The 13776-nt window shown below is 33.0% G+C and overlaps 1 protein-coding gene across 1 annotated transcript; it reads right to left on the bottom strand.

Moving 5' to 3' along the window:
- Nucleotides 1-1018: 1018 nt before the first annotated feature.
- Nucleotides 1019-9554, bottom strand: LOC108227628 (mitogen-activated protein kinase 19). Its single transcript, XM_017402873.2, has 10 exons — nucleotides 8911-9554; nucleotides 6725-7133; nucleotides 6440-6567; nucleotides 6289-6348; nucleotides 4348-4497; nucleotides 4105-4260; nucleotides 3707-3918; nucleotides 3467-3562; nucleotides 2237-2400; nucleotides 1019-1739 (listed from the first exon to the last, which is right to left on the bottom strand). The coding sequence occupies exons 1-10, from the start codon at nucleotides 8932-8934 to the stop codon at nucleotides 1375-1377; spliced, it is 1764 nt and encodes a 587-aa protein (XP_017258362.1). The 5' UTR covers nucleotides 8935-9554; the 3' UTR covers nucleotides 1019-1374.
- Between the last annotated feature and the right edge of the window lie 4222 nt (nucleotides 9555-13776).

Here is a 13776-nt window from a genome sequence, read left to right as displayed (position 1 = left end):
CAATATAATTGGAGTAAGAGTATTAACAAGTTTTATCCCTCTTTCTTAATTACCAACAATTGAAGGGGATAGCAGGACCGACGAACGTGTATTTAAGTAATTAAATTTTTTGTAATTCATTTTGCCGGAAAAAAAAAAAGTTCAACATGCAAGACTAAGGTCAAACTACAAACTACATCGAAACGGAAGATGAAACTTACGAAATCAATGGTGTCTTGTTGGTTAAAGACTTAGAGCATCTCCAATAGCAATAAGCTCTTTATTTGAGCTCTTAAATTAAAAAATAAAAAAAAATAAAGAATCATGTCAAATTTTGAGTTCCAATAGACTCTTAGAGGCTCTTTAAAAGCCTAAGAGCATCTCCAAGAGGCTCTTCATTTAGGCTCCTAACTTGAGATTTGAGGAGGGAGAACCAAAATGTTGCTCCAAGAGACTCTTAAGTGGCTCTTAAATCTTAAGAGCCTCTTGTTTCTCTCTCCTCTCTCCTCAAAGTTAAGAGCCACCACATGGCTCCTAACTTATTTTTTCACAATAAAAAAATCCTTCCCTCCAATCAACCTCCATCTTTCTCTCTCTTTTGTTATAGTGGAGCCCAATATATGAATAAAATATGAAATAGAGAATAGATGTAGAGAGTATTGTTGGAGTTTACATTCTTAACTTTGTCCTAAATTACTAAGAGCCACATTTTTTATATTATATTTAGGAGCCAACAAGGAGACTCTTGGAGATGCTCTAAGAGGTTCTTCTCTCTCCTCAATTGTAGGAGCCATTAGATAGCTCTTAACTAATATTTTATTATAAGTTTGTTCCACTTACTCTCTTTCTTTCCACTTTCTTTTGTCTTTTTATGAGATCAATGTATTTTTAATAATATAAAAATAAATAAAGAGTGGATATAAAGAACATTGTTGGAGTACATGTACACTAAATTGCTAAAAGCTAATAATTTATATTATATTTAAGAGTGATTCTAAGAGTCTATTGGAGATGCTCTTAAAGGATTGTAATGTTAAATAAATAAGTAAAACTAGGCTTGTAAGAATCTTTGATATCTCCCAAAAATGTACTACACATCTTTCTTTTACAAGCAAATCGAAATTTTTAAAAATCTTTACTATAAGTGCAGATATACCTAATTAGCTATGATTAGAAGAAAGGGTCAGGCTAATTCTATGGTTGGAAAAATAAATATTAACTTTTCGAATAAATTCAAAACAACTACAGCAACTTTACATAAACATAATTTAACACCTCTAAAAAACTAAACTAGCACAAGATAGCAAAGCTCCCACCTGCCACCATCCTATCTTGTATTATGTGTGCCTGGCTCCACTCATTCAAGGCCATTCCACCCAAGAACATACTGGAACACTAACTCCTAGTTGTAAAATTTACAGCCCCAGCTCCAACTGCTCCGAGCTGAGATTGCACCTGTAGCAATTTCGAATCTATTTGCATCGGGTCACTAAATTGGCTTGATTGACCTTGTTGATAAGGGTTAGAATTCATGTCCGGTGCGATGCCAGGGGAAACTTTTCCTTCCGCGGACTGTGGGACTGCATGTTTGACCAGAGAAGAATCCACTTTGTCTTCTTTGGTAAGTTTCTCTACATCTCTTGTGTTAGTCCTGAAGGTATAATTTGGAGAAAGTGACTGAGGCACTGAATTATGCACATAAGTGCCCATGACATTTCTGCTACTACTCTCATAAGGCAAAACTGGTCCCGAACCTCTTCCTGCTTTTACCAGAATAATAACATTACAGCGTTATTAAGTAATAGCCCTAATACCTTTTGAAGAGATAGAAAACTCCTTATCTCATAACAAGCCTGACAAACTAATATCCCAACTCGGAGTTTCCACGAGAGGTTATTTATACATCATGTGACTTGTAACTTCACATTGTCATGTTTCTCTTATTAATACCTACTTATACCCATGATGATGTTTCCAAAAGTAAATGAATGTCATACCAACGTTTATACGAAAATGTCAGGCAAACCATCAATGATCATCTCAATGATGTCAAATTTATACCCAATAAAATCATCTCTCGACATGTGAGAAACAGAAACTTGGGATGAAGAAAGTATGACAGGATTTTTTCGAAACTTATATGACATCTTTATAAGATTATGCCGGTGTTATGTATTGAGGGACCCAGCTGCAGGGATGATTCTTTTTCTCACTCCTATACCAGTGTTAAAGAAATATAGTACAAGTGTTTCCATACCTGTTGGAATACGTGGTGGTGGCCGTGAAGCTTTGGGCAGATTCCCCGGAATAGAATTTGTACCTTTAGTACTGTTACATGATACCTCTGCTATTCGACGATTGTCGGAAGGAACCAAAGTTTGCTGTGGTTTAGGAGGTATTGAACGCGAGTTGACTGCAGACCTGTGTGTAGAAGATAAGTTGGAAGAAGATACACAGAACATAATCAAGTCAACACATGTACTACCAAGCTGAAACAATGGATGACTAAAGAATAAAACCAAGAAGATGGAGACAAGTGAAAACAGGTTAGATAAGCCATCTAGAGAGGGAGAGAGAGCACCTATGAGGTGTAACAGCTTTCATACTAAAACTTCTGTTTAAAAGAGAAGAAAAGAAAGTGGAAGATTTGATTATTTTTTAATATATTACTGAATAAGAAATTCCAGAAAGAAAGGAAAGAAAACCTAAAAATTGAGGAAATTCTTTAATTATTTGTCTCAAAAAATTTCATCCCGCTTTTGAAAAGATTTATAGAGAAAAGAAAATAACCCATTTTCTGTTCTTCTTTTTTTGATGTTTCGCGAACACAGCAAGTCGCCTCACTCGCACTACATAAATGGTTCTCATAGATAATAATCATAACAGTGATATTACTGCTACAAAGAAATTTCATCCTTTAAAGATAATCACCAAAGATCCTCAAAAATTATATTAGGGTGATAGTAGTCTACAAATGGGCAGGCATGCATTAAAGGTGGTGTGGTGCACAAATGAAGAATTTCATAAAGATCTGTACATTATATTATGTATCAACAAGTCCTGATGATAACAATCACATCACAAGGTGACACCCTAAGCGGCAGAGAAGAAGATTCTTCATGATCCTTATCCCAGTATAAGATAAAATATGGAGTTGCTTTTTATCAGATAAAACATGGAGTTGCCACATTATTCGACATGTCAAATCACTAGAAGTTACATATTTAGCTGTTTTATGCGTAATGTAGCCAAAGGTTCTCAATATGTAATATTTCTCATTTAAGATAATAATTTTTCCAGTTCAGCAAGAAAAAAACCTTGTCTATAATTGTGATGTCAGAAAAACAAAATGAAATTTCTTATATCATGTAGGTATTGATCACAATGTCTTGTGTTGAGCCTCACATCGTAGAAGAAAGTGTGCAGAGAAAGAAATAGAAGCCTAGAAAACATCAAAATAAAATGTGAAATGGAACCAAAGCCATACCGCGGGACAGATGCATGTTTTCTATCTGTAACAGGCCCACTCTTTCCACCGTTGTCAGCTAGATAAGCAAACTGCTTCTTAAATTGACCAACAGCACTGATACAATCATTTGATATTGGATAAGATCAGTACATGATATTTGTAACAAAAGCTTTCACACAGAATGAAATGAATAGGCTATCACATGTAGCCATGTAGGCTATCACATGCAGACATATGCTCATGTATAGAAGTTCAGACCTAGGATATAAAACATTGGTGCTTTCTTTCTGTGCCATGTAATCTTTAAGCAATTGGGGATGGTACTCTAAAATCTCACGATATATGATTGCTCTGATGTCCTCCTTTTTCATTTTGCGACTTTCAAATGCAAACTCATCATTGGAAATAGGCTGAGAAGAAGGCTCCCGCTCAACTTTTGCCAGGCCATTAAAATATGGATCAGCCAGTGCCTAAGGAACCAAAATACAAAATACTGAATTATGATAAAGATTAGATTTTAAAAAATACCAATAATTACAATTAAAAAACTCTGATTTCTCCTAAAGTAACAAATTGTCTAACGATCATTAAATGCAGTCACTGCTAAATGATATACAAGCAATAAGAGAACTCTTCAAGAAAAATACAAAGGCCACCTGTTCAGCAGTTGGCCGATCCTTTGGATCAAAAGCCAACAGTCTTTGCAACAAACGTATTGCAAGAGGGTCCGAGTTTGCAAATTTCTCAGCAAATACGACAGGCTGCTTTTTACGCATATCTATCAAGTACTTTCTTGCTTTCTCATTTCGAACCTGCATTAATTGGACATGTGAATTGAGATGGTAGGTATCAAGGATTTAAGCCATAACTAGAAGTAATCATACAGAAGTGTTACTTACTCCAGAAATGGTATCCGTTGAAGGTGACCCAAGAAGATCGGTGATCAGATCCAGTTGATGAACGACACTTTTCCCGGGAAACAATGGCTTTCCTGTCAATATCTCCGCAAAGATGCAGCCAATACTCCATATGTCAATAGCAGGGGTATACTGCAAACATGATATCATGTATCAGGCAATTTTAAGATAGCAACTAACCCTCCAAATTAACTACTACAAGGTCCAGCAAGTTCAATAAAGAACTAAAAATCAGGGGCTACTTTATTATTTTTTTATAATATTGATAACAATCATTTGTTTCAGACTGAACATATACTTAGCATGGAAAAACCAGCTAATATGCTACTAGAAGGTTTCTGAATACCATTAGGACTGATTCATTGTTCATGTAGACCAACAGCTGAGGTTAATAATAATTATTATTAAGCACTAACCTAGTCACCAATGATGAATTAATTATTCAAAAACAGGGAAAACACTAAGAGTAAAAATAGGGTGATAGCAAATGATCTTTAATCCAAAGTGTCCTTGTTCTAGTATCACGAGGTCTTATGCTTTTAAATGTAGAAGCTTCATTACAACAATAACTTATATACTTGTACTAATTTTCAGTAACTGAATTTATTCACATACGAAAATGTATTTCCTTAATTGATCTAAAATTTATCTCAAAGAAGTATTCCTAAAAGGCATCATAGCAAAAATTGTGCATCTAAGTGAAACTACAGGTACGGGAATTTCAAATGGTCGTGACAACATAATAAACTATGAAGAGGTTCAATGTAATCCACATGTTAAGAGGCTCAATGTTAATCTTAGGTTTGATCTCAATGGAGTATTTCTAAAAAGCGTCATAGCTAAAATAGTGCATTTAAGTGAAATTACATGAAAGGGAAATTCATATGGTCACAAATAGATCAATACAAGTGATATCACAATTCAGCAACGCTTTACTTTTAAATATATTCTGGTCTATATACTCGAAAACACATACATATCTCATCAGCCACGTTTGCAAACATGTACTGCCATAACAATCTTTCTTGGAAAGTATGTCCCTGAGAGAAGTTGTCTATATTAATAAAAAGAATAAAGGGCACTTTGTGTACCGCTACTTTGGTTGTGACACCACTTTCAATTTTAAAAAGAAAAAAAAAACAATTGAAATACCAAACTTTAAAATTCGTTACAAAATGTGCAATTCAATCTAACCCAGTCAACTCCGTTAGATTTTTTGGGGTTCGTCTAACGACTCTCTAGCCTGTTTAATAGAGCAGACAGCCCCTAAATGTTACGCAATCCTCTCATATACCTAATTATTCTGTTGTTAACACTCACACTAAATAATGATTTAGGGTTTACTAGAAGACCGCGTAATATTTTGGGACTGTTTACTCTATTAAATAGGCCAGAAAGTCGTTATTGGAAGGAATATGCAAATACCCCCAAAAGATCTAACGGAGTTAACTGGGACAGACGGAATTGCACATTCTATGACGACTTTCAAAATTTGGTATTTCAATTAATTGTTTTTAAACTCTAATATTGAAAGTGGTGACACGACCAAAGTACAGGTACACAAAGAGCACTTTACACTAATAAAAACTTTAACATTTATGTTACATATAAAATAGATTTTAGTTAAAATAGGAACCCATTTTGATAAAATCAGTTTTCTGTGAATAAAATTTACAAAAACTGATTAGTAGTACAATTTACTTATAACTCGATGTTTTTGTTCATCTTTTACCGGCCACTAGTTAATACAATTAACTTGCAATCAAATAGATTCTGAAACTGCTTTACCGAAAGTTCAAAATCCCAGGGCACTTAAATCACAGTTGTAAAAGGAAATTGCATTGTCACCAAATAAGATACCATTACAAATCATTCAAATCATGCTCCAAGCATGTTGTTAGGTTAATAACAAAGACTACGAACCTTAGAGAGGAATGATCCGCAAAGCTCTGGAGCCCTATACCATCTTGTAGCAATGTAATCCTGCATCATGATGCGAGTAAACAATATATGATGCAGCAGTGAGCACCAAGCTTCTAAAAGATTACAATTAAGATACAAAAGAATTGCATACCGTCCAGAATACAGTTGTTGGAGTGTCATTGAAAGCAACTCTTGCTAGTCCAAAATCGCATATTTTGAGCTTACAATTAGCATTGGCCAAAATATTTTTTGGTTTTAGGTCTCGATGGTACACATTAGCTGAAAAATAATAGCTTACAGCCTCAGAATAACATTTCTAATAATATGAAACATCTTAACAATTACTAATTCAAGAAAAACAGGATTTCAAAGAATCAAACTATGCTTCAGCCTAGGAAACAAACCATTTAATATCAACTATTATCTGGACCAGTACCTGTATGCATAAATTTCAATGCACGTAGCATCTGATACAGGAAAAACCGATGGTGCTCACGAGTCAAATCATCATTGGCTTTAATAACTTGATGAAGGTCAGATTCCATGAGCTCAAAAACGACATATATGTCCTTAAAGTCTCGACTTGAGGGTGGGACCATGATCCGTCTAATTTCAACAATATCAGGATGTCGTAATAGCCTTAGCAATTTAATCTCCCGCAAAATCCGAATAGCATCAGAAACATGTTCAAATATGTTATTAATTTTTTTTATGGCCACTTTTTCACCAGTATGTGTATCAATGGCGGCGCAGACAACCCCATAGCTTCCCTTCCCTATAATTTCCAAAATTTTGTACCGGTTGGCCTCCCCGTATTCAGTGAAGAAGTCCAACTCTTTTGTATTCTACAGAAGGCATGGTATAAAAGTAAGTAATGGCAACATAAAATTTTTCTCTGTATATTCAAAACTATAAGCATGTTTAGAAACCCAGGCTTACAGAAGAAGGGCATGCATGCATAATTAGAACAGCATATAGCAGGCAGAATTTCTTCTTTACTTCTAAAACATGATAACGTATAACAAAACTGACTGTTTGATTATAAATCACACAAGTCAAATAGTTGATTGAAAGACTGCTACCAGAGACCTACTGCAAAATCTTAGAATTGATCAGCTAGACACCAACACAACTCAAGATTCTCGCATCTGTTACAAATAGCGATGTGAATATACTATCTTTGTGATTATACAATATCAACAGTTTTAGAAATAAATGATTAAACCACATCATGTAGCCTAAAACTGATCCTAGTTCATTTAGCAAAAACGAAATAAAAATGAAACCGGGTAAGGTGACATATACACATAACTACACGTTGCGGTAACTTGTGATGTCAAATTAAAAAAATAAGTGCATGACGAGATATTACATAAGGAAACTTTTCGAAAGAACTTCCATATACATGAAGAACTAGTAAAGGATGATATATGAGGAATCATACAATATCGAAAGTAAAAAAGAAGAGTATGAAGTTGAGATTGAATCACAGCTAAAAAGAATAAATACACTCCTTATAATTAAGCACAGGCGTATACAGGAAACAGTACATATGACTTGGTTTTATTTAGCTATTTCTTAATTGGGACAGCTATTTTTTCAATCCTAGCTATTTTTTAAGTAAGAACGTTAATACTGGCAGCTGGCTAGGAGTAAAAAGTTTGTCTGCATCTGCTTCTACAATTGGTGGTTTGAGCTCCAATTTACATTGATAGGAATGGAATGGAAGAAGGAACAAATATTATAAACATTACCCATAAAATAGTGTAAATTTCAATCTATTACCTCCCAATTTCATTCACCCCAACCAAACACCAATAGTGGTGCATTTATAAATTCATTGCTGCCCGAGGACAACTTTTCTAATAATCTTTATCGTGGTAACTATAATTTCCAAAACAGTAATAAATGAAGACCTAGGAGCGCCCAAACTGAGCAAAAGAAGATAAAGTTTTTCATACATGGTAATCTGAAGTTTTTATATTCTTAAATTTAATTTTAACCTCCTGTTAATCCTTGTCCTTGTTAAACCTAAACGTAACAAGTTATTCAACAAATGCACAACTGTGAGGTGGGAACTCAAAAGTTATCAGTCTAATCGGAAAAAAAGAAGAAACAAATCATCAAAATCAACAAAAAGATATATTTTGTTCAAAAGAGTCACATCCTGAAAATAGGAACTAAAACCTAAGCATGAATCCAGTCCAATCAAGATTCTTTTCTTCGATACAAAGCAGCTGAAACATATCTACTTCCACAAAAACTAAACAGAAAAAGCACCCAAGACTAAACCAATCCAAACAAGATTCCATTTTCAAACCAAAGCAGCTTAAAATTTTCTCCTTACACAAAAATGGAACACATAGAGCAACTAAGACTTAACCAAACCAAAAAAGATTCGAAACAAAGTAGCTTAAAATATCTCCTTCCATATAAAGTAAACACATAGAGCAACTAAAACTCAACCAAACCAAGAAAGATTCCATTTCTCTAATCAAAGTAGCTTAACACAAAGAGATTCTAAATTCAATCAAGATTCAATCTATTCATATCAAGAAGCAAAATCAATCAATATCTAAGCACAACAACAAAAACAAAAGGATAAAAGATCATGAATTATACCTTCTTGCGCTGATTCTGCAGCATAATTCACAACGCCGGAACTCAAATTATGTATCGATAAATAAAGTTACTAGAATAAAAAACTAAAAATCCAACAAGTTGAGCAAAGTATCTAGCAAATCATCCGCATTTCCCCCATCGACAGCGACTTCGAATAACAAGCCCACTATTCCTTGTAAACTTCTCTCTACTCTCTTCAAAACTAACTATAGATACAGAATTAGTATACAAACACACACCAGCAACACCTGGACCCACTTTACTCATTCAATTCCAAAGAACCCTAGTTGCCTCCTAACCTTAGCCCCTCATCATCGATGAATCCGCCAAGTTGAATCGAAAGGGTGTATGTATATGAGTATGTGTTGTGTGTATGTATGATTGGATTGGGATGAGGGAGGGAGAGATAGGGGGAGAGAGAGATAGAGATAAAGATACAGAGAGAGATAGAGAGAGATTGAAAGCGTCTTTGTTGAGAGAGAGAGAGGAATAGTAAAGGGGGCGTTTAGCACGCGGTATATATAAGATAGACACAAAGGGAGGTGCAAGTGCAAGCAAGAGGACTAGTAGTCATGTGTGTGTAGATTTGTACTTCGGTTATCATCCACACTTTTTATGACTTTGCCTTGGTTTTTGTCCGGCCCAGTTTTAATTGTCTACCACAGTGGCATTTATGTAAATTTTTAGGGCTTAGTTCTAGCAGTCAGATGATTAACTTCTTCGATTGCGCTTTATCAAAATTTAAATTAGAGAAGGTTTGGAAATTTAGCAAAATTAACCATTTTTGACATATTAATTATAAATACACCGTTCTTCTATTTTTCTCCCAAATATATGATTTTCTCATTAAACTAATACAAACGCTTGCAAAAATACAGTAGTGTTGAAGTTGTATAAAGACCAGAGAGTATGCATTTGTTTTGACTATTAAAAGAGTCATTGAAAGAGTCGGACTCTTTCATCTACGCTCCGTCCTTTTCTTTTAGAGGTGACAGGGATAATACGTAACCTGTAATCGAGTCGGATCTACCCGAATTTGACTATGTCGACATCGCTTTTGTGATTGTAATCATCATGAAATTGATTAGATTGCGCAACTATGATCCGTAACAGAGCGGATTATGCATAATTGAGAGATGACATGATGATGAAGGGGCGGGGCAGGATCAACTAGGTGAAGTCGGGAAAACAGAAAAACTAAGACGAAGAAGAAGAAAATGGCAGTCATAAATCTACAGACAGAGTAGATGGATACATATAATGTTTTTGTTGTTTTAGTTGATTTCAGATTTTTTGGTTGCGTTTGTGGTATCAGTATTGGCCCACACGAGTACTTGTTTTTCACCATTGCAACTACTTGCAACTCATTATGCAATTAAATATAAATTTTAACATACTTTTTCAAGGCAATTAAATATAAATTTTAACATACTTTTTCAAGGTGGCAATTGTGATTGCACATAGGATTGCTAAGAGTTGTAGATATGGTTGCAAATGCAACCACTGCATTTTTGCAATTTCCTTTTTGAAATATAGTATTTTCGCAATTTGTTTTAAAAATTACAAAATTTTTGTAAAAAAAAAGTTAAAATATAGGTATATATGATATATGAAAAAACCCAAAGAAGTTTTTGGAGTTAAGTTTAATTTGAAATATATTTCAAAACAAAACCTCGGAAATAGTTAAATTTGTATTGAAAAATATGGTATAATTTAGAATTAGTTAAAAAGAGGGAACGGATTTAAAAAATATTTAAAAATATGGAATAGTCAAAAACTAATTGAACTTGTATTCAAATTTAAAACGTATTTTGGAAGCCAGTTTAATTTAAAATATAATCTAAAACAAAGTCTTGGAAATATGGGTTCACTTTAAATATTAAAAATAATGATGTGAATTCCTCTAACTATTTTGAATATTGTAAAGTGCACTTTTTACTGTCGGAAATTTTTTTGATACTAAATTATATTTTTTGTTTTTCTATATTGTTTATTTTGAGGACGGAATTTTTGATCATTAAAGTGTTAAAATACTTTAATAAATTTTATAAATTTAAACACTCTTTATTACCAAATTTCTTGATAAATTTCTAAGATTCTAAGTATTGTTGGAGCAAAATAGATTTTAATTTTTTAAAAATTTAATATTTATTATGTTTTAGAAAACTAAATTAGAATTTGAAGCCGCTCTTGGGATGCTTGTTATTCTGTGAAGCAACAAAATGATGTTCACATTCATATATATATATATATATATATATATATATATATATATATATATATATATATATATATATATATATATATAATATATATCAATATTTATACAAAAATATTTAATATCTATTATTAAATAAAAATTAGTCCTAAATTAAATATTAATTTCTAGATAATAATATAAGAAGATTAACTAATTATTTAAGATTACAATAACAGTCGACCTATTGAAGAAGCAAAGATCCAAAAATATTAGGTACATATGAAAAAAAGTTGAATATATTGTTATTATCAAGTAATATCTATTTTTCATAAGTTTATAAAATATTGTAATACTAATTACAATTAAAATATTTTATTCATGATTTTTTTATTCTCTTAAAATATAATCACGTTTGTCTTATTTTATTTTCAAGAACTAAGACTTATTTCTCAACAAATTACATAATTATACGTTTGTTTCTAGAAGTGAGTGTCTTGTTTCTATAAATAAGAAAAACTAAACACCTATCAAATATGCAATTTTAAAAAAATATTATATAAATATGATAAGAATCAAAATAATTTCTTATTTTCATACACGATTAAAATTATGCATGATATTTTGTTTTTCTGGGAATTGTAGCTCTATGTTTTCATGTTTTCCCGATGATCATATGGGGAATTTTGTAAGATGACTAGATGGGTCATTTTGTCTTCTTAACACAGGAGATATTGTGGGCAAGTGCCAAGTTGTCCCACCAGCCAAGACAGTTTGCATATTTGTATCTGAATAATTGGCTAGCTCCTTTCAACAAGACATCACAATTTTGTGTCCCGATTTTAGATATCTGCCTTATCCAATTCCATTTTCTTCTTATCTATCTAAGAATGATAGATATCGTAAAAAAGAAACAATGTGACAGTAGGGGTGGCAATATTGGACCCGACCCGACAACCCGAAACGAATTCGACCCGCAAAATACGAATTCGGGTTGGGGGTTTTCGGGTTCGGGTCGAATTCGGGTCGACCCAAAATCAACCCAGAAAAATCGGGTCATTTTCGGGTTGAATTCGGGTTACCCGAAATTGACCTGAAATTACCCGAAAATTAATATATAATATAAATATTATATATATTTATATTATTTTTATTATTTTTGTAAAATTTATTAGTTAAATTTAATATAAAAATTATTTAGTTTAATAAAAATTAATTTATTTGGATTAAAATAATATTTATTTATTATTTAAAAAATATTTTTATTAATAAATATTAATTTTCGGGTCGGGTTCGGGTTACCCGCGGGTAGTGCGGGTCGGGTTCGGGTTGGGTATTCTGACCCATTAAATTTTCGGGTCGGGTTCGGGTTGAGTAAATTTTTTGACCCGCGACTATCAACCCGACCCGAACCCGACCCCGACCCGAAACCCGAAATTGCCGGCCCTATGTGACAGTATCATCATCTCGTCAACCACAAAGACCCTTCAAATACAACTTTGTTTTCTTAGTTGCATATTCAGAGACCAATTTAGTTATTGAACTTCTAACAAGAATTTTAATGCTTTTAAGCTGGCTGCATAGAATAGTACCAACCGCTAAATGATACCATTTGATATCCCCAGGACGGTGGTTGACTTGGGCATATTTGAAGATTACTAAAATATTTTTGATATTAATATTTAATTATAAGAAACTAGTGTATGTGTATATATATTTTAAAATTAATTATTTATAATTTACATTTAACATCATTAAATTAATATTATAGTATTAATGAATAAAAGTATAGCATTGCACGCATTTTGAGACTCCTATAAAGTATAGTTTCATAACATTTTTTAAAAATTTTCTTTTTTTGAATAAAAATTTAAATATCAAACTTTTATTCAGGAAAAAAATTTAAAAATATATTATAAAAATATACTTTAAATGAGAAGCGTGTCAAAAAATAACGTGAATAAAATAAGAAAAACAGATATATGTATAGCAAATATGTAAATTTGTATGCCTAAAGATGAACCGTACAGATAAGAGGGCCGGCATGTGCTAGTGGAACACTAGTATATAAAAAATCAACTACAAAATTAACATTTACAAAATTTGAAATGAAGTTAAGGTTGCCAACCGTGTTTTTAGAATGAAATTCAGAAAATATTGTAGTCATTTTAAATAAGTTTAAAAATGACAATCTATTTAAAATAAAATTTACAATTTTACTAATATATGTTGACTGGGCAGGGGTTGGTCATGTTGCACTTCTGTAGTGTTAGCTGTGGTTGGTGCTTCAGCAACTCAGGGATGGCAATGGTTTCCATTGCCATTCCCATGTCTCTAGCTAAGTAGTGTGATCTGCAAAGACCATATATATAAGGTTGACATTTCCCAATCGCCCCATATATATACTCCGATGTTCTGATTTGCATAAGTGGAATTCTTGTGATCATCCCGGCCGTGATATAAAGTTTGTTTTCCTGTGTTGATTTTGGTGGCAAGAGACTGCCGCTGCATGCATTCCGGTAAGCACCGCTTTGTGAACTGACATTCCATTCACTGACCCTCGTAGCTACTTTTGACGTATCCTTCTTCCGGCGTCAACCATGTCAACTCCATGAAGAACCAGTGGCGGAACCAGGATTAATTTCGACCCCGGGCTAAACTATTATTAA

This window comes from Daucus carota, chromosome 6, assembly GCF_001625215.2.
Source record: "Daucus carota subsp. sativus chromosome 6, DH1 v3.0, whole genome shotgun sequence".
NCBI classification, from domain to species: domain Eukaryota; kingdom Viridiplantae; phylum Streptophyta; class Magnoliopsida; order Apiales; family Apiaceae; genus Daucus; species Daucus carota.
This window is presented reverse-complemented; position numbering and strand designations above follow the sequence as displayed.